The following is a 25,972-nucleotide window of genomic DNA, read 5'->3' on the forward strand; positions in this document are numbered from 1 at the left end:
TTCTTTCTCAGATAGGATTGCTGTTCTTCTTATTACGCTGGGTAATTTAACCCATTAGCCATAGTATGGCCTAGGCAAACAGCAAGATAAGCAGAAATGATTCAGTAATTGCTCTCTTAGCTGGTCAAATGCACACTAAGATGATTTTGGGCTTCAATCTCTGGCTCTTTCACTATAAATGCTTTTATGTTCTCTATTCTAGTTATCCCTTTTTAGTTTGTATTTTAATTATTAAAATTATGAGTAATAATATAACCACATTGTAAAACATTCAAAGCTATGTAAATATACAAAGAATGAAATATAAATGTATTATTTTTTCTTTTTGAGATGGAGTCTCACTCTCACTCTGTCCCCCAGGCTAGAGTGCAGTGGTATAGTCATACCTCACTGCAGCCTCGACCTCCTGGGCTCAAGTGATCCTCCTGCGTCAGCCTCACAAATAGCTGGGTCTGCCAGCACATGCCACCACATTCGGCTAATTGTTTTATTTTTTGTAGAGATGAGGTCTCTCTTCAAGTGATTCTCCTGTCTCAGCCTCCCGAGTAGCTGGGATTACAGGTGGCTGCCACCACACCTGGCTAATTTTTTGTATTTTTACTAGAGATGGGGTTTCGCCATGTTAACCAGGCTGGTCTTGAACTCCCGGCCTCAAGCGATCCTCCCACTTCAGCCTCCAAAAGTGTTGGGATGACAGGTGTGAGCTACCATGCCCAGCTTATGTTATTTTCACATCCATTCTATATTTCTGTTTCAACTCTTAATATTTAAGTTTTAAATATTTAGATTTATTTTAATTCTAATTTTATTTAAATGTTTTAAAATATATGAAAGCTGGGCCAAGTGTGGTGGCTTATGCCTGTAATCCCAGTACTTTGGGAGGCTGAGGCAGGTGGATCGCTGGAGGTCAGGAGTTCAAGACCAGCCTGGTCATCATGGTAAAACCCCATCTCTACTAAAAATACAAAAAATTAGCCAGGCATGGTGGCAGGCACTTGTAATCCCAGCTACTCAGGAGGCTGAGGCAGGAGAATCACTTGAACCTGGGAGGTAGAGGTTGCAGTGAGCTGAGACCACGCCACTGCACTCTAGCCTGGGCAACAAGAGCGAAACTCCATCTCAAAAAAAATAAAATAAAAATAAAAACATTAGAAATAAAATATATGAAAGTTATATATCCAGTGGAAAAATCCCAGACATCAACAGAAACAGAACAACAAACTGTGACAAATCAGGAAGACATTCACAAGCAGAGTACTTACGACTGGTACTGAACATACACATTGCCCCTCAGGTGAGGCTCCAGATTGCAGCTGACCTAGGGAGCAATGAAGAATGCCATCATCAAAAATTCAGGAAAAGAAACCAGCCATTCAGCAAACGTTTGTCCAGGCTAACGTTCCCCAAAGCAGTTACCAATCAAAGATTCCAAAACAGAGATATGGCTGACTCTGGCATCTATTTAAGGCGTACTTGGCACATGGCAATGTGCCTGATCCCTGTTGGTCCAAGTCTGTTTTTTCCCACAAATATGAAACGTTTCACACATCCATAAAAATACAGAAGATATCAATCAGCCTATATATACACTACCCAGATTTAACACTAACGTTTTCCACTTTTGAATGAGAATTTTTACATATGTAAAACATTAAAGACCCAGTTGAGGCCCTTCTATCCCATTCTTCTCCCTCCTCCATCACAAAGGTGAACGCTCTCCACAGGTTGAGTGTAGCCTTCACATTCCACACACACACACACACATTACATACATAGACCTACACAGACACAAATACAAATACACAGATACAGGCATATATACGTATATCATATGCATGCCAAAACCCACACATATGTATCATACATAGAAATGTCTATTATTTATAATCGGTATACACATATGTATGTATACATATGCAAAGAAACAGGTAATATATATTGATAAACAACATATAGTGTTGCTTTGTATGTTTTAAAATTTTATAGAAATAGTATTTATTCCATATTCTTTTTTCAAGATGTAGTCACATAAACTTAACTACTGTATACTGGATATACCAAAAAATAAAACTTATCTACTCCTCTAGAATGATGTTTTTTCAAGATGCTTCCAGTTGTTCAGCCACAAAGAGTACCGCAGTCAGCATTCTTAAACAGGTCTCTGTGGGTATAAAGATCTTTCTACTGTGCATAGCCAATTTATGGGTTACACGTACCTTCACTAGGTATTGACAAACTGCTCTCTGAAGTGGTTTTACTAATGTACACATCCTCATCTACTCTTGGTATTAATAGAATTTATAACTTTTTGCCTGATAGGTGTGAATATCATCCCATTTTCATATGTACTGTTCCTATTACTAGTTAGGTTAAATATTTGATCATTTGCCTTCAACGATGACAAATCTGATTTGTTTTTAGATAATAGTATATAAAAAGGTCCTCAAATATTCATACTAGTGTTTAGCATTTATGTTCAAAATGAATCTATAATTTTACAAATTTGTCCCAGAGTATTTTTCTTAGGGTATCCAAAAACGAGCAGGATCCATACTCAATGACAATTTGTAACACCACCCTTAGAAGGAAGAAGAAAAGGCCTCGGGAGTCCATGTCAGCTGTGCAAGCTAGGGTGAGAGAACTCTAAACAAAAGAAAAAATACGTTGTGGTGGTTGTGGTTTGTGGGTGCAGCCTGTTGCAAGTAAGGGTGCAATTTCCATGAACTACTCTGAAGTTCTGAAAGCAGCCCTCCCACTACCACTTCACAGAAGCAGTATAATCAAGAAACCCTACGAGGAAAACCGCTGATGTAATCCAGTCCCCTCACTTTCAGGATAAGGAAAAGGCAGGAAGAAGGGGCAAGGCCAGTCAAACCACATGGCCTCCTTGTCCAATGCTTCTAACATGGTACTGTGTGGGTGTGACCAGGTAGTTCCACTTTAGCAGTTACTGCTCGTGCTGACAAGTAGTGTGAAGACAGAAAGGCATATGCCCCAGAAACAAAGGTTAAGGAGGAAAAAATAAATAAAAAAGAATTTTTAAAAATATTGAAATCAGTTGATAGAAGTATAGCCTTCAATGTCAGGAATATCTTTGTTTTTTGGGGGGGGTGTTCCAACTTTTCATCATTTGCAACTTGCAGGAAAAAATTCACAGTATTATTCCTGTCTTTTCCCAAATTATGGGACAATTTCCCTGCCTTACCATAACCAAGGCATTCCAGTTCAGATCTGACGAAATCACAGACAAGGCAGGAAGCTTCACCCTGTTAGAATTCAACGAATGGGTCCTGGGAGCAGCAGAGATTACATCTGGCTTTACCCTTGCATTAAGGAATATTTTAAAATAATTATGTGTCATCTGGATGCCTTTTTCACCAACTATGCTGCATCACAGACCATGGTTTGTATAATATTATATTCAGTATTGAAAGTATCCAATGAATAAAAACAATGTAAAAAAAAGCAGTGGAGGAGGTGGTGGAATCTAGGTTTATGTGGTTTATGTTCCTGTGTGGCTCCAGAAGAACATACACCTTGGGTGGAAGCTAAGTTGGTACTGTCAACACAATGAACCAACAAACTTAGTGAGTGAAGCCACCTACAGAGGAAGGAAGGGAATGCACCGTTTGTCACATGCAGCTTCTAAGTGAAGGACTGGATGGCTATGTGCAGGGGACCTGATACAGAGAATGCATGTGCTGGAAAAGAACTGGAGCACAAAGCTACCAAGTAAATGAAAGATCCGTTCCAATCTAGACCCCTAGCATTCAGGAAATACCATGCTAATACATGTTTCTGATTTCATGTGGTATTGACACGACATTGGCAACGAGGTAGGGAGTGGAAAGAGAGAAAGAGGGAAGTCACATTTACAGAGTGTCAGCATGCCTGACCCCAGCTGAGCCTGTGTCCCAGCTCTCTTGGGCCATTAAGTACTGCAGGGTGAAGCAAACCAGTCCCCTCCTCCACACGTATGCCCACCTTGAACTGAATCACTTTCCCCACGTTCTTGAACTCGGGCAACACATCCTCGTAGAAATCTAGGAACTGCTGGTAGGTTTCTTCCTCGCTGTACTCCAGGCTTGCATCAGGGTCATAGTCATCCCTTCTGCACTGCTCCATTCCAAATGTTGTAAACATGCTCTTAATAAGAAGGGTAGGACTGGATGTTGGGAAATTATGTTTACGTGAACATCTGCATATGAAAGAAAAACTTAAATTCACTAGACCAATAGTTGAAAATTACACACAAAACACCTGCTTTAGACTAGGCGTGGTGGTTCACGCCTATAATCCCAACACTTTGGGAGGCCGAGGCGGGCGAATCACCTGAGGTCCAGAGTTTGAGACCAGCCTGGCTAACATGGTGAAACCCCTATTCTACTACAAATACAAAAAATTAGCCGGGCGTGTTGGTGTGCGCCTGTAGCGCCTATAATCCCAGCTACTTGGGAGGTTGAGGCAGGAGAATCGCTTGAACCCGGGAGGCGGAGGTTGCAGTGAGCTGAGATCGCGCCATTGCACTCCAGCTTGGGCAACAAAAGCGAAACTCCATCTCAAACAAAAAACAAACAAAAACAACACTGGCTTTAAATTTTGAGATAGAAACTCATGCAATTTAGTTGTTTTGACTTAACTGAAAGAGAATAAGCCCCACTCAGATGCCAAGTTTCAGCGCTTAAGGGGATTTTTTTTAAGTGCTGAAACTTGGCACTTGCTGTTTTAATGCCAAGTTGGAAACATTTCAAAGTTCATATACCATTCAGCTGCCTTTGAATGAAGTTCAGGAAGCCTATACATAGGGGAAAAGAAGGCCTGCTGATTGGTGTGACAGGATGTGGTGATAGGCATGAAGATGTCACATGCGGGACTGCTGAGAGGAAGGTGGGAAGTAACAATGCAATCCTGGTTCTGTACAATCGTCAGTGGACTCCATGTTTACACAATATAGTAATCCAAGAATTTCCAGTTAATGAAGCAATTCAATCTGATCTGTGTATAGCATCTTGTAGCTTTCGTGGCATTTTGACATTTTTCCCCTCTGGTCCTTATATCCCTTTAGGACAGTGGGGACTAGTATTTTCTCCACTTTGCAAAGAAGGAAGCTGAGGCCTAGAAAAGCACACTTGCCCAAGTCATATGGCTTGGAAGAGAGGGATCCAAGACATCTGCATCAATCTACTATCTGGTGCCTGTCCATGATAGGGTGTAATAAATATAATTTGTTTTTGAGACAGGGTCTTGTTCTGTCATACAGGCTGGAGTGCAATGGTATGATCATACTTCACTGCAACCTTGAATTCCCCGGGCTCAAGTGATCCTACTGCCTCAGCATCTTGAGTAGCTGGCGCATGCCACCATGCCCGGATAACTTTTTTATTTTTGTAGGGACGGGGTCTCGCTATGCTGCCCAGGCTGGTCTCGCACTCCTGGCTTCAAGTGATCCTCCTGCCTCAGCCTCCCAAAGCTCTGGGATTACAGGTATGAGCTACCACACCTGCATCATTTAATTCTTATTTAATGAAGGTGGCTAACCATTATGAAGAACAATTTTCTTTTCATAGTTTAAACTGGACCAAGGCTAAGCTGACTAGGCTGTACCTGAGTAATATTTCAAAAATCCTTCATATGAGTTTACTTTCTTACTTCCTTCCTTCTCCTAACATGCAATGAGGAGGAAAAATGTAGTTCAAGGTTCCAAATAAACAAAATTTTCCTGGTTAGGTTGCTAGTCAAAAATTGGTAAGAAAAAACTTTTTTTTTTGCTGGGGGAAGTCCACAGAATTTAAGAAGAAAGAGAGTTGAAGAATAGGACATGTTGGAAAAAAACAACACTGGTCCTGAAATGACTAAATGTTTAATCACACTCACTCTCCACATCTGTAATGTCTATCTAAGCACCTGCTGAGATAATGCTTACAGAATGCCCAGCATACACCATGCTCAGCTCAGAAATGCTTAATCAGTGTTCATTAATGTGAAATTTTCTATTTTCCAAATGACCTCCTGGATTATTCAATTAGAGACCTTGCAATTAGATCCCTCTTCCCAACTACTGACAGAACAAAGAGCAAAGACTCAACCTGGCTGGCAACACTCACAGTGAATCAAAATGTTATAAGTATGAAGCATGCACAGAATTAAACAAGGAACCAATTTAATGAGGTTAAAATTCTGCTCAAGGGATTCTTAGATCTGAATGAACTTGGCTCTAGTTCCCAGGATGTCAAATAAGCATTTGTCAGTTTTGGAATAGAACTGAAGTCCCTGTCTGGGGAAAAATCCCACCTGGCCTAAAGACAGTCCTTACAATCTAAGTGTATACAAAAGGCCAGCCCTAGAGCTTTTACCGAAAACTCAGCTAAGAGAAGTGACATTTACGAAGGCAGTCTAAAGCTGCGGTTCCAAGCCTGTGTGGTTCTCAGAATTACCTGGGAAGAACTGAGATTTCTTACTTCCTACCCTAGACCATCTGATCAGACCTCAAGGGGTGGGGGACCCATATTTTCAAAGTAGCTCCCTACCTGGTCCTGAAGATCAGCCATATTTGGGAACCACTGGTTTCGGGCATACTATTTACCCATTATTCTGATACTTAAGTCAGTTTGCTGCAAAAACCCACAGTTGTTGGATATTACCTTAGGCCAAGAATGGCCAATAAATGGTGCGGGTATCCAAATGCCCCCTCAGGTATAGCTAACTGACTACTCCTCTTTTTCTTCTTCTCAAGGAAGTACTCCTGGTACCCACTACCTTTGTCCTACATAGAATCCCCGCATTGCACATTAAAGTGAAGCTGCAATCATTGATCGAAGGTCACTGCAAGAAACATTCTCATGAAAATTACATATGCAACTGTTATAAAGCATCTATTCAAGTTATTGTCCACCTTCCTATTTAATGTCTTTGTAAAATATTCCATGGGAGAAACCTTTAGAATTGGGTGCCAGGGAAATTTTTGTCTTTCTAGAGATATCACTCATTCTTCCTTTTTGGTAAGAATTACAGCTTATTATCTGCTTGAGATGCATTCAAATACGGAGAAATAAAAACCTGGAGAAAATAATTCACTTTCTCTTCCTTTCCTTGCTTTCAATTTCCTTTACTTTCTTTAATTTAATGCACCTTCTTTAAATCACTTTTGGAAGTAAGTGAGGTATAAATAGACCACTAAGTTTTACCTTCCATTAGTAATTATTACCTTTTAGGAGAAAAACAAACAGATTCCCCTCAAAGCTGTGACTCCAAAAATTACCAATTCCACCATGGCTCTAGAATTGAACTCTGTACTAATTACAAAAACAACCAACCAAAGAAATGCTTAGATTATGGGAGTGTTCCTCTGATGGTCTGACAAAACTTAACGACAGAGCAGAATGGCTGTACGATCTGGAGCAAGTCACCGAGGCTCTCCATAAAAGGGGAACGGAGCAGTCTACTTGTCTAAAGGGATGGTGCTAGATTTTGTAACTGCTAATTTCGCAGAATTTCATGTCACAACTTATCACCTGAATGATGAAAATCTCCACATTGCTCTCATACTTTGATAGTTGTGATGGTAAAATTTCATATGCCTATGAAAACTGTGAGAAATGTTCGCAAACTAATTTGACCACTGTCCATATTTCCTTGAAATGACTTGAGGAGAGATGGGGTCTGAGAGCATGACGGGCCATTCCCTCTTCCCACAAGGAAGGGCCTGTCAACCAAGTTCTCGAAATCGTTTAAGACATCTCCCCTCCTCTCACTTTTGCCCAACAAAAGGAGAATCAGGCCAGGCGCAGTGGCTCACGCCTGTAATCCCAGCACTTTGCGAGGCCGAGGCAGGCAGATCACCAGGTCAAGAGATCGAGACCATCCTGGCCAACATGGTGAAACCTCGTCTATACTAAAAATACAAAAAAATTAGCCGGGTGTGGTGGCATGTGCCTGTAGTCCCAGCTACTCGGGAGGCTGAGGCAGGAGAATTGCTTGAACCTGGGAGGTGGAGCTTGCAGTGAACCGAGATCATGCCACTGCACTCCAGCCTGGCGACAGGGCGAGACTCCGTCTCAAAAAATAAAAATAAAAAAAAAAAAAAAAGGGAGAATCAAGAATCAGGCTACCAAGGGTCTTAAATTTAGAGAAAATGTTAGAGATAGATCCTATATGAGGGATCCTGCAGCTGGAAAACATTAAATGCAATTTGGTTCTACTACCCATGCAAATGTGAACTTACATGGAGTCTCAGTTGTCTCTGAAAGGTAATTCACAGTGCATTTTTCTTTAGTGGGAAGTTTTTTACACCAATCAATTATTACCATTTCTTGTTCAGATTAAGTGTATATTTGAGAAACACTTCTAAAGGTATCAAAGGGAATAAAGTCTCTTTCCTTTCCTTAGTTCCCAGTTTTTCAAGAGGAGGCTTTCTACTAATTAGAAGATCCTGTGACTCTTTTCACAGCCATTCCGGACATCTGCAATCCCACCTCTAAAATACAAAAGGACATACACACTCGACATTAGTGGCTCTCAATCCTAGGGCACACTAGAAACCCCTGAGGACATTTCGAAACTAAGGCCACCCAAGTCCCTGGTATTCTATTATTTATCTTTTTTTTTTTTTTTTTTTTTTTTTAAATAGAGACTAGGTTGCCCAGGCTGGTCTCAAACTCCTGAGCTCAAGCGATCTGCCTGCCTTGGCCTCCCGAAGTGCTGGATTACAGGTGTGAGCCACCGCACCTGGCCCTGATATTCTGATTTACTCAACTTGAGGTAGGACATAATTTTTTAAAGCTTTCTAGATGACTCTAATGTGCATCCAGGGTGAAGAACCACTGTTCTTAAAAAATGAAAAATGGTGGGAACCTTAAATTCAAAAAGAAAAAGAAAAGAACCATAGAGAAGGATATATTTTCAAAGAAGAAGAAGAAAAAACCTCACAACATGAATACTTTTATGAATAAAGTAAAGCTGACAGATGACATATGGTTTCTGATTAACTACATCTGCATTTTACTATTCATATCCCTTTTCAGGATTAATAGGATGTTAACGTTATGATTAGATCTTCTCTTCTGCAGAATATATGGTGATAATTATTAGATTTTGTCTCAGATGGACTCATTCACCATTAGGAATTATTTACCCACTTTAAGTTGGTCATTCATAAACAGGCCAAATTATAAAAATCACCATTACCTGGCATATAATAGGTGTTCAAATACTTGCTAAATGACTGAAGAGATCAACACTAGATTTCCACATGAATGTCTTCTTTCAAAAACATTGACCCAAAAGGGGCAGGGAACAAGAAGAGTGTCTCACAGAATAACAGCAAGAGTCACAATAATGCAAACGTCAGCAAGCACTCCCGGGGCCCTGTTCTACGGGGCTGTGCGCTCATTTCAGCCCCACAGCCCCCTCAGAAAGATGAGACTATGTTTAATCCCATTTCATAGATGAGAGAATGAAGGCACACAGAGCTTAAGAAACTTGCACAGAGTGGCAGCCACTGAAGCCCGTTTTTGCAGCCAGCGGCCTGTACCTGAGTCTGAGCACACTCACTGACAGGAGAAATGAAAATACTTTTACTCTCCTCATTTGGATCCTGTCTTTCACAGACATCCCTTCACACATGCCAAGTTTTTGTTTGTTTGTTTGTTTTCTTTTTTGAGACAGGGTCTTGTTTTGTCACCCAGGCTGGAGTGCAGTGGTGCGATCATAGCTTACTGCAGCCTGGAACTCCTGGCACATGCCAAGTTTTAAAAATTAAAAGCCTGTTTTGGGGACAGTGTTTGCCCTTCAAAAGATAAAGCCGAGCTGCTCCAAGCTCTCGAAATATATTATTTCCCCATCCCAGTTGTGCACCATGGACTAATGCAAGCTCAGGAAGAAACCGACAAGCAAAGTGGCTTCCTAAAGATGTGGAATGCGAAGGAAGCACCCTCAGAGAACTAGGCTAAGCCCACCCAGGGAACAAGGATAGAGGGAACAGGGATGGTCAAAGCAGAGGATGATCAGCTGGGAAAACGAGAGCAGCAGCAAGAAAGCAGCAGATGTCTGACGACGGACATTTTAAATGAAAGCCTGCGCCTCCCCCAAAAGGAGAACTCACAAACTTCAACATTTTCAATCACTCCATTCTGACATGATAAAACAAAATTAGTTACCTATCTCCAAATCTGCACGCTCCTGTTTTACTGTAGAAGGGACAGTTGGCTCGATCCTTCTCCATGACTCTGAAATCCACGGGTGGTTCTGGGTTTTGCCATGTGGTACCATTTTCCAACTGTTGAAAATAACCATGACTTTACTGCTGGAGTAAAAACCCATGAAAGACGAGATGTTTCAAAGTCTATTAAAATATTTTCCTCAAAGACAAACATGGTTTCATTTAAGAATGCGAACATTTAAGTTGTAACAGGCGATGAAGACTTTACAAACTGTCCTGAGACACGAGCTCCATGCCTCTCTTGGCTCCTGGTCACTTTCCTTTATCTGGTATCACTACTGCCACCAGGGGCCGCTGCCAAGGTTTCCATCCATTCTAAAAAGGGTCCAAGAAGGCCAGGCGCAGTGGCTCACACCTGTAATCCCAGCACTTTGGGAGGCCAAGGCGGGTGGATCACCTGAGGTCAGGAGTTCAAGACCAGCCTGACCAACATGGAGAAACCCCATCTCTATTAAAAATATAAAATTAGCTGGGCTTGGTAGCGCACGCCTGTAATCCCAGCTACTCAGGAGGCTGGGGCAGGAGAGTTGCTTGAACCCAGGAGGCGGAGGCTGCAGTGAGCTGGGATTGTACCATTGCACTCCAGCCTGGGCAACAAGAGCAAAACTCCGTCTCGAAAAAAGAAAAAAAAAGAGGCCGGGCGCGGTGGCTCAAGCCTGTAATCCCAGCACTTTGGGAGGCCGAGACGGGCGGATCACGAGGTCAGGAGATCGAGACCATCCTGGCTAACACAGTGAAACCCCGTTTCTACTAAAAATACAAAAACTTAGCCGGGCGAGGTGGCAGGCGCCTGTAGTCCCAGCTACTCGGGAGGCTGAGGCAGGAGAAGGGCGTGAACCCGGGAGGCGGAGCTTGCAGTGAGCTGAGATCCGGCCACTGCACTCCAGCCTGGGTGACAGAGCGAGACTCCGTCTCAAAAAAAAAAAAAAAAAAAAAGAAAAAAAAAGGGGGGTCCAAGAACTTATTAGGGAACCACCACATTCAGAAATAGAAGTTACTCTGATTCAAGGTAAACTGTCCACTGGAGGCTTACAGTATGTGATGTCGCTTAAACACACTGTAAGGACTCTAAACAAGTCCAGTCCACAGGGGTCATGAATACCATTTGTATTTCTTCATCAATAAAGTTTGTTGTTGTTGTATAAATCAAAGCATGACAAACATGATTCCAGATATCCAAACATGATCTGAGTAACCTACCACAAAACTAACATTACTGCAACTATTATTTCTAAGTAAACATTAATTGGTCTCAAATTCTCAATGAAAGGTTTTAAAAATACCTCATTTTCAGCCTGATCCAGCATCTTCTGCAAAGCTTCCTAAAAATGGTGCAAACATAGGACTAATGAAAACCCAGAAGTCAGGTCAGTCACATCTGGTTTCTCTGGTTAAGAATCTCAAGTGTAACAATTAAAACACACACACACACACACACACACACACGAGTACACACGTTCTAGTTTTCTTTTGAATCAAAGATCTTTTGAAAAGCTTTCAAACGATATATAGCTGAGACTTCTCTCTCTCTCTTTTTTTTTTGAGACAGGGTCTCACTCTGTCATCCAGGCTGGAGTGCAGTGGCGTGACCTCAGCTCACTGCAACCTCCGCCTCCCAGGCTCAAGTGATCTCCCACCTCAGCCTCCTGAGTAGCTGGGACTACAGTCACGCACCACCATGCCTGGATAATTTTTCTATTTTCTGTAGAGATAGAGTTTCACCATGTTGCCCAGGCTAGTCTCGAACTCCTGAGCTCAAGCAATCCACCCACCTCGGCCTCCCAAAGTGCTGGAATTACAGGTGTGAGCTACCATGCCCGGCCCATAGCTGAGACATTCTATTCAAATAGAAAATTTACTAGATCCCATTGCAAAATATTTAAAATAGTCTTATAAGAGTTTCAATAATAGTAATACTTAGTATATTTGAGTATATATACCATGTCCTAGTTTGTAAAAGGGAGTATTAGTGAATATAAAACACAATGCTAGGCCGGGCACGGTGTCTCACGCCTATAATCCTAGCACTTTGAGAGGCTGAGGTGGGTGGATCACTTGAGGTCAGGAGTTCTAGATCAGCCTGGCCAAGATGGTGAAACCCCATCGCTACTGAAAATACAAAAATTAGCTGGGTGTGGTAGCACATGCCTGTAATCCTAGCTACTTGGGAGGCTGAGACAAGAGAATCGCTTGAACCCAGGAGGCGGAGGTTGCAGTGAGCCGAGATCATGCTACTGCACTCCAGCCTGGGTGAAAGAGCAAAACTGCATCTAAAAAAACGAACAAACAAACAAAAAAACCCCAAACAACAATGCTAGATGAAATCATAAACATTTAGCAGAAGCTAAAATATGACATGACCAGTGGTAATTAGCACTTAGGAGAAAATTCTAACGTTTTAATAAGGCAAAGGAGGTTCTGTAATATGCCAGTAAATTTCTACCTAATTGGCATTTGAACAAGTTGTACCTATGTTTAACAGTCTTATCTTCCCTAGCCCCTTAAAGCATTACATAAGACTCGTATGTCTAGCTGCTTATTTGTGGTGCTTGAAACAGAACTCTTGTCCTCTACACTCCCCGGCCCACATCCACCTGAATGCTCCCTCAGTGAATAGCGCTGCCAGTCATCTGTCTATTCGGACTAAAAACCTAAAAATACGACTTGAATTCCCCTCTCTCTCTTTGTCCTCCCTCCCATTCAATCTACTAGCTAGAGTCCCACTGACTCTGCTTTGACACACCCCAAATCTGTGTACTTATCTTTATTTGGAATCGGAGGCCTTTTAACTGGTCACTGTTCCCCATTCCTCATTTTTTATAGTAAGTAAAAGTGATCTGTTAAAAAGGTCTGGTGCAGTGGTTCGTTCACACCAGCACTTTGGGAGGCCGAGGTGGATGGATCCCTTGAGGTCAGGAGTTCGAGACCAGCCTGGCCAACATGGTGAAACCCTGTCTCTACTAAAAATACAAAAATTAGCTGGGCGTGGTAGCAGGCACCTATAATCCCAGCTACTCAGGGGGCTGAGGCACATGAATTGCTTGAACCCGGGAGGCAGAAGTTGCAGTAAACAGAGATCACGCCACTGCACTCCAGCCTGGGCGACAGCGTGAGACTCCGTCTCAAAAGAAATTTTTTTTTAAAAGAATGATCTGTTAAAAGGTACAGATATAAATGAGATAGAGTCATTCCCTGCTTAAACCCCTTCCATGGCTTACCATTATAGGAAACATAAAATCCAAACTCCTCCTTCAAATCCAGGAAGCCCTACCTGATCTGACTCTGCTTACCCTCCACTACCCACCCTCCCCCAGCAACCTCCTCCACTTCCCTTCTCTCCTTTGGACTCTAGATTTCAGGCTCCCTGGCCTTTTTTCAGCCTTCAAGCTTCAGGCCTCTTCCCGCTGAGATCTCTCCACTCAGGTGTCAGCTCAAACATCACCTCCTCAGAAATTTCCTTGAGCAGGCAATCTATAGAAGCACAACTCTGTTCTCATTACTCTATCACATCACTCTGCTTTCTTTTTGCTTCTTTTTTTTTTTTGAGACGAAGTCTAGCTCTGTCGCCCAGGTTGGAGTGCAGTGGCTCAGGCTTGGCTCACTGCAACCTCTGCCTCCCGGGTTCAAGCGATTCTTCTGCCTCAGCCTCCTGAGTAGCTGGGACTACAGGCGCCCGTCACCACACCGGGCTAATTTTTTGTATTTTTAGTACAGACGGGGTTTCGCCACGTTGACCAGGCTGGTCTCGAACTCCTGACCTCGTGATCTGCCCGCCTCAGCCTCCCGAAGTGCTGGGATTACAGGCGTGAGCCACCACGCCCAGCCTGCTTTATTTCTTTATAGCACTTAATATGATCACATTTTGAATGATCTGTTTTGCTTACTCATCATCTTACACTCCCATATAAAAAACTAGCTCGATGAGAACAAAGACTGTGTCTTTCACTGCTGTCTCTGTCCACTAGCGAAGTGTCTAGCATACAGCAGAAACACATACTGCCGATTCTTTTTTATAAGCTTAGAATCTCTTTCATGTCCCTCATTTCTCCTTAATGTCTCACAGATTTCCTCTGAAACAAAAGCATTTAAAGGAAGCCTTAGCTGTTACCGAATTCCTGAAAGACCTCAGTTGAGGAACACTCTACTGTTAAAATAGGAATTAATTCCTCTCTATAAAAAAATGACAAGTTCCAAATAATTTTTCTTCCCCCTAAAAACCTAGCATGATCTTGCCTCATCTGGAAAGAAGTGCTCAAATAAAGGTGTTTAAAATCTGCATTGAAATTAACAGATGGCCTGAGATACAAAAAACAAAGATTGTGGAGGCTGCTTCTGCCCCATATTGACTACGATGTAGACACATGCATTTTTCCCAATTATAAGGTGATTATCCAATTTTATGCTATTTAAATTTAGCTATATTACAGAAAAGACAAATCCTGATGAATCAGTCAAGGGAAGATGAGCTGTGATACCTCAGAAATAAATATACTGTTAAGGCATAGCAGCAAAACATACCAAATAAATCTTTTAAAAAGAATCCTGAAAGATAGAGAAGATGCATACATACATATGCCTCACAGATTTTTTTTTTTTTTTTTTTGAGACAGAGTCTTGCTCTGTCGCCCAGGCTGGAGTGCAGTGGCGTGATCTCGGCTCACTGCAAGCTCCGCCTCCTGGGTTCACGCCATTCTCCTGCCTCAGTCTCCCGAGTAGCTGGGACTACAGGCGCCTGCCACTACGCCCAGCTAATTTTTTGTATTTTTCATAGAGACGGGGTTTCACCGTGTTAGCCAGGATGGTCTCAATCTCCTGACCTTGTGATCCGCCTGCCTCGGCCTCCCAAAGTGCTGGGATTACAGGTGTGAGCCACCGCACCTGGCCGATTTTTTTTTTTTTTTTAATAAGCAACTGTGTATTAGCTACAATTGTCTTCATAGCCTAAGTGGAAGAGGAAGTCAAGATTTAATACAAATAACAAAAACTATTTCCTAGTTCCTCAATATTTGAGTTCCTGATTTCTTTAAATCCCCTAATTCTTGCTGACATGTCGTAAAAAGTTCTCTTATGACCTAAATAAATGTGGAAACAAAACAAAATATTATTCTCTAAAGAAGTCAACTCACATACAGCAGAACCTCAGAAAAACACAAGTTGCTATAAAGCAAGCGCCAGCTGCCTGTTTCGTAAATAAAGCTTTCCCGGAACACAGACATACCCACTCATCTACATATTACTGATGGCTACATTCAGGGTACATTGGCAGAGTTGGATGTTTGCCACAGAGACCAAACCATAAAGCCTAAAATATTTACCATCTGGCCCTTTAAAACATTTGCCAATGCCCACTATAAAGGGTAAATAGGGTAAAGCTGAAGAAAACTTTAAGGAATCTGCCACTGCACGGACCCAAAGAAGAGAGTCAGAAGGGAACTCTGGTGTATGTCTAGACTGAAATATGATTCTTTCCAAACAAACAAATGAAGTGACAAGAAAAAAGAAAAAAAAAACCCAAACGCTGACATGCCTACTGCTTATTCTTCAAACTCATCACACAGCACATCCCAGGATAGGAATCACCTCTTTTTCTTTCTTCTCCTGTCGTTTCTGCTCCTCCTCTTCTCTCTCTTTCCTCTGCTGTTCTTCCCATTGTTCCTTTAACTTTCTCTTTAAAGGGGAAGAAAAAGTAACTTTGTTTCAGACACTTTTTCAAAACATTTCACATACAGGACACATAGATGAAAGACTTTTAAAACACTGGCATACTGAATAAGATCAGTTTTGCTTTTTTTAAAGTTCAAGATAGGCAACTCTTTGTTTTTTCTTTTTGAGATGGAGTTTCGCTCTTGTTGCCCAGGCTGGAGTGCAATGGCGCGATCTCGGCTCACTTCGACCTCCCAAGATAGGCAGCTCTTCATGAGAGTTATTATGGTGAAGTAATCAGTTTGTTCACTAGTTACGTGACTCCTACCGTACCTCTTGTTCTTCTTGCCGTTTTTTAGCCGCCTCTTCCTTTTCCTTCTTTATTCTGAATTCTTCTTGTGCCTTCTGCTCTCTTAGCAACCACTCCTCATGTAATCTTTGCCTATCAGTATAATGATGTAATCAGACAAAAGAAATGGGCATTAATCCACAAATACACACACACACGAAAGCAAAATGACACATTTTGGGATTGATTCAAATATCACGAAAGCTATTTTCTATTAAAGCAGTCAAGTGGGTGTAAGAGAACGAGAAGAGTAGAGCTTTTGGAAAAGCACCACGTGTCAGCAACTATCTTCCTAATGGGCAATAACTTAAAATCCCTCTTACATTTCATAGGTATATATGGCTGTGACATACTTTACAGAAAAAAAGGACACTATGACTTTCCCTCTAGACTGATCACAGTGACGTTTAGGTGCCAATAAAATGGGTAGCAAGTTTCAAAGCAGCATCTACCTTTTCGCATTCAGAAAGCATTTCCCTTCCTATTCTATGCAATTATTTTTATTTATTTATTTATTTTGAGACAGAGTATCGCTCTGTTGCCCAGGCTGGAGTGCAGTGGCGTGATCTTGGCTCACTGCAACCTCCGCCTCCTGGGTTCAAGTGATTCTCCTGCCTCAGCCTCCTGAGTAGCTGGGATTACAGGAGCCCACCACCATGCAAGGCTAATTTTTGTATTTTTAGTACAGACAGCATTTCACCATGTTGGCCAGGCTGGTCTTGAACTCCTGACCTCAAGTGATCCACCTGCCTAGGCCTCCCAAAGTGCTGGGATTACAGGTGTGAGCCACCGCACCCAGCCCCTATTCTTAAAAGTAGCAATTCCACGATGGCAGCACGCTGAAAACCCGTTATCCTCTGCCATAAACGTCTGGACTACTACTCCACACAGTTAAGAGACTCCTGTAGTTTGCCTCCAAACACCTAAACTGCCAAAAGAAGGAAAATAAAAGTACATTGTGATCATGTTTTTAAAATAAAGCTACAGGTTTTAAGAAATGAAGTTATAAAAATAAATTAGTGAGGGCCGGGCACAATAGCTCACACCTATAATCCCAGCACTTTGGGAGGCCATGGTGGGCAGATCACCTGAGGTCAGGAATTTGAGACCAGCCTGCCCAACATGGTGAACCCCATCTCTGCTAAAAATACAAAAATTAGCTGGGCAAGGTGGCAGCCGCCTGTAATCGCAGCTACTTGGGAGATTGAGGCAGGAGAATCGCTTGAACCTGGGAGGCGGAGGCTGCAGTGAGCCGAGATCATGCCACTGCACTCCAGCCTGGATGACAGAGCAAGACTTCGTCTCAAAAAATGAAAAAGTAAAAATAAACTAGTGAGTGTCTAGTCTATTTTTTATATGACCAATTATAATGAGTGGTATTACCTTAAAGTGGCAAGTGTCTCAGGCATCCAATATCACAAATTTCTAATCTAAAGCGGGGCTTAGATTTCTAAAGTCTACTTGCCAATTAGGTGTTTAGAACCCCAAATTCATTTTTCCACTGAATTTATAAAAGGGAAATGAAATATGAGAAACTGTTCTGTATTACTTCAGCAGTATCAGGAGTTCAGTAAACTTTTCTGTCTAGTCTGGGGACCTAACCACAATTTTAAATAAAACATATTACATTTCCAAATACAGATTCCAGGAACACGTCTTTTAGCCATGGCAGAGGCTGGCACACTGCCTATATCAGTGTTCCCATGCCATGTGTGAGGGCACCATACAGATGCTTCAGTGTGCACAGCTCTGATTTACGAATCTTTTGAAAAACATATAATTGCATATAACTGAACCAAATGATATATAAAGACCACAAGAAAGTAAAATGTTAAAAATTTTAAAATTTAATAACTTGAATATACATCTGCTTTGAAATAGGACATAAAGTCGTACAGTATTTTTACATAATTTTCTTGCTTTTCAACAATAGTATGCAACTCATAAAGAAATAAAGATCTAAGGAGCACAAAGATACATGTATGTGATTTAAAAGAAGCATTTCAAATAAACAGGAAGAAAATTACTTTCTTATTTAATACCATATCTATTGTCTTCATCACAACAGAAATCTATAATAAGAACTAGAGCTATCACAGCACCTCTTATCTGCTGACACTGTGTTAAACACTATACATCCATCACCTCATTTAATCTTCACAATTCTGTGAGGTGGATACTATGATTGACTTTATCTCCATAGTAAAGACAAGGAAACAGAAGCTTAGAGACATTAAGAAATTTCGGCTGAGCACAGTGGCTCACACCTGTAATCTCAGCAATTTGTGAGGCCGAAGTGGGCGGATCACGAGGTCAAGAGATCGAGACCATACTGGCCAACATGGTGAAACCCCATCTCTACTAAAAGTACAAAAAAAATTAACTGGGCGTGGTGGTGCGCGCCTGTAGTCCCAGCTAATCGGGAGGCTGAGGCAGGAGAATCGCCTGAATCTGGGAGGTGGAGGTTGCAGTGAGCCAAGATCACACCACTGCACTCCAGCCTGGGGACAGAACGAGACTCTGTCTCAAACAAAACAAAACAAAACAAAACAAAACAAAACAAAATTTTAAAAAAACATGTATCCCAAAAGAGAAAGGTGTAAGACTTGAGCAATCTACAAATAGGTAATAAAACATATAAAAAGATACTCTTCCTAATTCAGAAATGTGCATTTGAAACAGTGAAATACAACTTTTCATTACAGGAGTTGTATAAACTGCCAGTGCCTAGTATGAGTGAAGGTATGAGGAGATGGGGCCCTACATTCACTGCCAGAAGGGCTGCAAACTGCAAACCAGGAAGCCCTTTCTACCTGGCCATCTACATTTTACAGGAACTTACGCTTTGATTCCAACAATCTCATTTTTAGTCATTTTCTTAAGGAAGTAATTTGACGATTACCAAGGATATATAAACATGGATGCTTACTGCAACTTTTTACATATGAGTAAAAAACCAATATAACCTGAAAGTCTATCAGTAGAGAACTATAAATTACGAATGAATAAACTACGAATAGCAAATAAATTAGGCTACTTCTGTACAGTGGGTACTGTATTGCCACTGAAATGGTTGAATTAGATCCCTGCATCAGGACTTAAATAAATGCACTATATATTTAGCAGGAAAGCAATTTATAGAAAAATATGTATAAATATCATGCCATTATAGAAAGACCCATGTAAAGTACATTTATACTTTCCTTTTCTCTTTCTTAACAGTGGCTATCTTTGGGTGTGTTGCAATTATTAAAGCCCTTTCCCTTTTTACATTTGTTAATTTTTTTGTTTTTCTTCTGCTTTCAAAAACAATTACAGGCCAGGCGCAGTGGCTCACGCCTGTAATCCCAGCACTTTGGGAGGCCAAGGCAGGCGGATCGCTTCATCACAAGAGATCAAGACCACCCTGGCCAACATGGTGAAACCCTGTCTCTACTAAAAATACAAAAATTAGCTGGGTGTGGTGGTGCACACCTGTTGTCCCAGCTACTCGGGAGGCCGAGGCAGGAGAATCGCTTGAACCCGGGAGGCGGAGGTTGCAGTGAGCCAAGATCACTACACTGCACTCCAGCCTGGCAACAGAGCGAGACTCCGTCTGAAAAAAAAATCAAAAAAAAAAAAAAAAAACAATTACAAATTAGTAAAAACAGAAGAAAAGTACTTCCATTTTTCTAAAAAAATAACAATTAGTTTTAGCCCATCGACTACAGATTTAAATAATTTATACAGGGTATTTTATAAGAACTATTTTGTATAAGATTTTATACAGAAGACTGGTACTGGTTAGTAAAGGCTGAGAATATTCCAATAAAGTAACTTCATTCACTTTAAGTGTTTCAATTAGCACTGACCTCTCTCTTTCCAATAGCTTCTCTTCTTCTAGTTGTTGTTCTTCAATAAAAGTGTCCTCCTCTTCCTCCTTCTGTGAGAGTCCTAGGGAATTTAAATGCTTTATTAAACTGAGCACTGCAAATCCTTGGTCAAAAATTCAGGAAAAAAATACATGTAACCTTTAACGTATAAAATTATGGTAAAAATCTTTTTCTTAAGCTTTCTAACAAGAAAGTCTCCAATCAACCTTCTTTGATACAAAGCAAGCATCAAAAAGGACGACAGTGGTGGCGGACAGCACATTACATTTAACAATTAATCAACAGTTCCACAATTATACTTAAAAAGGAAATTAGCTTGGCGTGGTGGCAGGCACTTGTAATCCCAGCTACTTGGGAAGCTGAGGCAGGAGAATCACTTGAACCTGGGAAGCGGAGGTTTCAGTGAGCCAAGATCGTGCCATTGCACTCCAGCTGGGCAACAACAGCGAAACTCCATCTCAAAAAAAAAAAGGTGGTGGGGCTGTGGAAAGGAACATCCATCCTAACAGAAGAATGGCAACGAAAAAATGCAGAAAAACGTAAGTCGAAAAATTATCACTGTTGCAACCCCCACTGTAAAAATTTAGACAGAGACACTAAAAACATTGAATGAAAGCTTGCTGGGAAGAGCATATTCACACTATCTCAACATATCACCCCAGACATGAGGACTAATTAGAAAAGAAAAAACAAATGCAATGCTTTCCAATGGAGCGATCTGGGTGGGTAACATTTTTTTTTCTTTTTTTTTTTTTTGAGATGGGAGTCTTGCTCTGTCACCAGGCTGGAGTGCAATGGCGCGCTCTTGGCTCACTGCAACCTCTGCCTCCCGGGTTCAAGCAATTCTCCCGCGTCAGCCTCCTGAGTAGTTGGGACTACAGGCACACGCCATGATGCCCAGCTAATTTTTGTATTTTTAGTGGAGACGGGGGTTTCACCACGTTGGCCAGGGTGGTCTCGATCTCCTGACCTTGTGATCCTCCCGCCTCGGCCTCCCAAAGTGCTGGGATTGCAGGTTTGAGCCACGGCGCCCGGCCCTGGGTGGGTAACACCTTAACCACAGTTAGCATCACTGGGAGTGCAACAACCTGGCGTTATAGGTCTCATGATTTATGCAATAAGAAGTTTACAACATCTCCTCTGTAATCCTTTGTGCTAAAGAGTGTTGTCACCTGAAATTAATCATGAGAAGACAGAATAATCCAGAATGCAAGGCATTCCACAAGATAACTGGCTTGAGTTTTTCAAAACAATCAATCCTGGTTTGGGGAAGTTTAAATACGGCCTGTATGTCATACCACTGAATTACTGCTCATGTACTCAGGTGTAAGTTTGGTATTGTGGTTCTGTGGGAGAATGTCCTTATTCTCAGGAGTTGCAGGCTGAAGAATTTAGGGGTGAGGTGCTGCTATCTGCAACTGCCATCCAAAAGGTTCAGAAAAAATGTTCTATGTATGTATCTCTTTAAATAGAGAGAAAGAAAGAAAGAAAGGCCAAACGTTAACAACTGGCAGATCTTTCTGAAGGGTTCATGGATATTTATTGTGCTATTTTTTTCAACTTTCTGTAGATTAGAACATTTTCCAAATAAAAACATGAAAAAATAATTTTAATAGAAGAGACATTTACATCCTCTCCTATTCAACATTTGGGGGAAAAATCAGTGAAAGTGGAAGAGAAATGGAAGACTGAAATAATCTGAATGTTACAGATGTCAGGCTTAAAGAAAACAAGGCTGTGTTTGCCACAAGCGTTGACTACAGTTCTAACTGAAGGATCATCCAGTCCCAGATAATTACAATAATTTACTTTCCTTAAGTAAGTAAATTTTATTATTTCAGCAACTGGAATTAAAAGGGGCAACAAATGTAGAATAAGTTCTCAATCACATAAAATAATATCTAATTGTTCAGATAATTAAATGATCGAATGTACTTAAAGGGCCAGAGAACCTGGCACAGAGGATATGACCTGACTTACTAGCAGAGGTATGCCCATAGATTAGACAGGGCATAGACACAGCTGACACTCACAAACACCTGTTGACTGACTCACTCAACTCCCCATCGCCTCAAAACCAAGCTCATATACTCCACAGAAGTGATTGCTAACAGTTCTGGGCACAGCATTTTCCCCATGTGTACAATCAGACATATGCAATACATATAGATACAATACAGTTGACCCTTGAACAACACAGGTTTGAACCGCCTTGGTCTATTTAAATACAGCTTTTTTTCAATAAATACACTGGAACATTTAGGGGAGATCTGCAACAATTTGGAAAAAAAAAATACCAGGTAAGTGGCATGGCCTAGAAACACTGAAAAAAAATAAGAAAAAGGTATGTCATGAATGTATAAAATATATGTACATATTAGTCTATTTTATCATTTGCTACCATAAATATAAATCTATTATAAAAAGTTAATGCAGGGCTGGGCGCAGTGGTTCACGCCCATAATCCCAGCACTTTGGGAGGCCGAGGCAGGAGGATCACCTGAGGTCAGGAGTTCGAGAGCAGCCTGGCCAACATGGTGAATCCCATCTCTACTAAAAATACAAAAATTAGTCAGGCGTGGTGGCAGCCCCCTGTAATCCCAGCTACTCAGGAGGCTGAGGCAGGAGAATCGCTTGAACCTGGGAGGTGGAGGTTGCAGTGAGTGGAGATTGCACCACTGCACTACAGCCTGGGCAACAAGAGCAAAACTCCGTCTCAGAAAAAAAAAAAAAAAAAAAACTTAATGCAGATACTGTTAAGCAATATTGTGCTGGCTTGAGCAGCACATATACAGATACTGTTACAATATAAGTTAAGTGTTTTATTGTTGTTCCCTTGCTTAAAGCATTTGAAACAGGCCAGGGAGCAGTGGCTCATGCTGGTAATCCCAGCACTTTGGGAGGCCGAGGTGGACGGATCACTTGAGGTCAGGAGTTCGAGACCAGCCTGGCCAACATGGCAAAACCCCATCTCTACTAAAAATAAAAAAATTAGCCGGGCATGGTGGTGCACGCCTGTAATCCCAGCTACTCAGGAGGCTGAGGCAGGAGAATCGCTTGAACCCGGGAAGCAGACGTTGCAGTGAGCCGAAATTGTACACAGCACTCTAGTCTGGGTGACAGAGTGAGCCTCTGTCTCAAAAAAAAAAAAAAAAAAAGAGCATTTGAAACAAAATGATCTCTGACTCCATTCCATTGTAAGACAGAGAGGTTTGGTCTCAAATATTTTTCCTTGAATATTACCATGAAAGTTGTGCTACAACATAATCACTGACAACTTTTTTTAAAGTTAAAATTTATCAAAACTTATATTTATAGACCATATATGGCACATTCACAGTTGAGAAAAAATGTAAACAAATATAAATATGCAGTATTAAATCATAACTGCATACAATTAACTATAGTACAAAACAAGGAAAAAAATGCATTCAATGAGGCACAGAAGGAAGAAAAAAAATTAACTGTAGTACATACTGTACTATTGTAATAATTTCATAGCCACCTCCTGTTGCTATTGTAGTGAGCTCAAATACGAGTATTCACTTAAAATGCCTTGTGACACTAATCATCTCTGCATGAGCAGTTCATCTCTTCAGTGAATTGCGTGTGGCAGTAAGAAGTCATCTCTGGCGTATTTTTCGTCGTGTTTACTACAAAATGGTAAACCTTGAATAACATCATGAGACTCACACAAAATGCAACTAGTGATGCTGGAAGTGCTCTCAAGAAGCAGAGAAAAGTCATGATGACCGGGCAGTGTGGTGCACGCCTGTAATTCCAGCTACTAGGGAGGCTGAGGCAGGAGAACTGCTTGAACCTGGGAGGCGGAGGTTGCAGTGAGCCGAGTTCATGCCACTGCACTCCAGCCTGGGCAACAGAGCAAGACTCTGTCTCAAAAAATAAAATAAAAGAAAGAAAGAAAAGAAATTCATTGAGGAGAAAGAATATCTGCCTGAATAGGACGCCCGGCTAATTTTTGTATTTTTAGGAGAGACAGGGTTTCATCACGTTGGCCAGGCTGGTCTCGAGCTCCCGACCTCATGATCCACCCGCCTTGGCCTCCCAAAGTGCTAGGATTCCAGGTGTGAGCCACCGTGCCTGTCCTCAACAGGTTTTGAATGCAGATGAAAGCATCCTATTCTAGAAAAGCACCACAAAGGACATTTAGAAGGCAGAGAAGCAAGCAGCAGGATTGAAAACAAAAAGAGACAGGCAAACTCTACTGTTTCATGTAAATGTAATGGGGTTTATGATCAGAACTGCCCTTATCTATAAAGCTGCTAATCCCCACCCCAATCCTTGAAGAGAAAAGATCAGCGCCAGCTGCCTGTCTTTTGGTTGTACAACTAGAAGTCCTGGATAATGGAAATCCTTTTTTCTGAATTGGTTCCACTGATGCTTTGTCCCTGAAGTCAGGAAGTACCTTGCCAGTAAGGAACTGGCTTTTAAAATTCTTTTAATATTGGACAATGCCCCTGGCCACCCAGAACCCCATAAGTTCAACAATGAAGGTGTCATAGTGGTCTACTTGCCCCCAAACACAATGTTTCTAATTCAGCCTCTAGACCAGGGGGTTGTTAAGAACCTCTAAAGCTCATTACACGTGGTACTCTACAGAAAGGATTGTCAATGCTATGGAAGAGAACCCTATCACAGAGAGCATCAAGAAAGTGTATAAAGATTATACCATTGAAGATGTTATTGTCATTATAGAAAAAGCCATGAAAATCATCAAGCCCAAAACAACGTCTTGCTGGAGAAAAAACTGCGTCCAGATATTGTGCATGACTTCACAGAACTTAAGACAGAGCCAATCAACGAAATCATGAAAGAGATTGTAAATATGGGGGAAAAAAGGGGGCAGGGGTGTCGGGGTGAAGGGTCTCAAGATATAGATCTTGAAGAAATTCAAGAGTTAACAGATACAACAGAGTAGTTAACAAAAGTCAATTTGATAGGGATGAGTCCTTCCAAAGCAGTGCAAGGTGATGAGGAAGAAAACTTAGGTGAAGCAGTGCCAGAAAACAAATTGACACTAGACAATCTGGCAGAAGGGCCAATTATTCAAGACTGCTTTTGACTTCTTCTATGAACCCTTCTAAACTGAAAAGTAATGCATTTAAACTGAAGCAAATGGTGGAAGAATTGGTACTGTAGAGAAACACATTTTTAGAGAAATGAAAAAGCAAAAATGTTAGACAGAAATTAGAATGTATTTCTGCAAAGTTACACCAAGTGCGTCTACCCTCTTGCCTTCCCTTCCCCCTCCTCCACCTCTTCCACCTCCGCCACCCAAGACAGCAAGACCAAATCATCCTCTTCCTCCTTGGCCTACTCAACATGAAGACAAGGAGAATGAAGACCTTTATGATGAACCACTTCCATTTAATGAAGGGCAAATATATTTTCTCCTCCTTGTGATTTTCTTAGTAACATTCTTTTCTCTAGCTTACTTTATTATAAGAATAGGGTATATAATACATATAACATACAAAGTATGTGTTAATCAACAATTTATGTTATTGGTAAGGCTTACAGTCAACAGTAGGCACTTAATAGTTAAGTTTATGGGGAGTGAAAAGTTATATGCAAATTTTCTACTATGCAGAGGGGTGGGGGGTGGTCAGAGTCCCTAACTCCCACATTGTTCAAGGATCAAATGTATATCCAATGGTATTATACAGGTTGAGCACCCCAAATCCAAAAATCACGAATATTTTGAGTGACAACAATGCTCAAAGGAAATGTTCATTGGAGCATTTCGAATTTTGGATTTTTGGATTTGGGATGCTGAACTGGTAAATACAATGCAAGCATTTCAGATAAGGGATACTCAACCTGTACATGTAACTGTACACACAGAATCATGCTATAGTTTTGCAACTTGCT

At 41.3% G+C, this 25,972-nt stretch overlaps 1 protein-coding gene across 2 annotated transcripts in view; it reads right to left on the reverse strand.

Moving 5' to 3' along the window:
• The window catches only part of LOC105478161 (zinc finger CCCH-type, RNA binding motif and serine/arginine rich 2), a 36,646-nt gene that overhangs the window by 7,057 nt on the left and 3,617 nt on the right, over positions 1 to 25,972 (reverse strand). For both annotated transcript variants that reach the window (XM_071088509.1, XM_011735211.2), the window contains exons 3-9: positions 20,060 to 20,141; positions 16,193 to 16,301; positions 15,797 to 15,883; positions 11,500 to 11,538; positions 10,155 to 10,273; positions 3,985 to 4,198; positions 1,263 to 1,318 (exon numbers count right to left, since the gene is read on the reverse strand). In XM_071088509.1, the coding sequence (XP_070944610.1) occupies positions 1,263 to 1,318; positions 3,985 to 4,198; positions 10,155 to 10,273; positions 11,500 to 11,538; positions 15,797 to 15,883; positions 16,193 to 16,301; positions 20,060 to 20,141 (706 nt within the window). The remainder of the gene's footprint in view (positions 1 to 1,262; positions 1,319 to 3,984; positions 4,199 to 10,154; positions 10,274 to 11,499; positions 11,539 to 15,796; positions 15,884 to 16,192; positions 16,302 to 20,059; positions 20,142 to 25,972) is intronic.

This window comes from Macaca nemestrina, chromosome X (genome assembly GCF_043159975.1).
Source record: "Macaca nemestrina isolate mMacNem1 chromosome X, mMacNem.hap1, whole genome shotgun sequence".
Classification (NCBI taxonomy): Eukaryota; Metazoa; Chordata; class Mammalia; order Primates; family Cercopithecidae; genus Macaca; species Macaca nemestrina.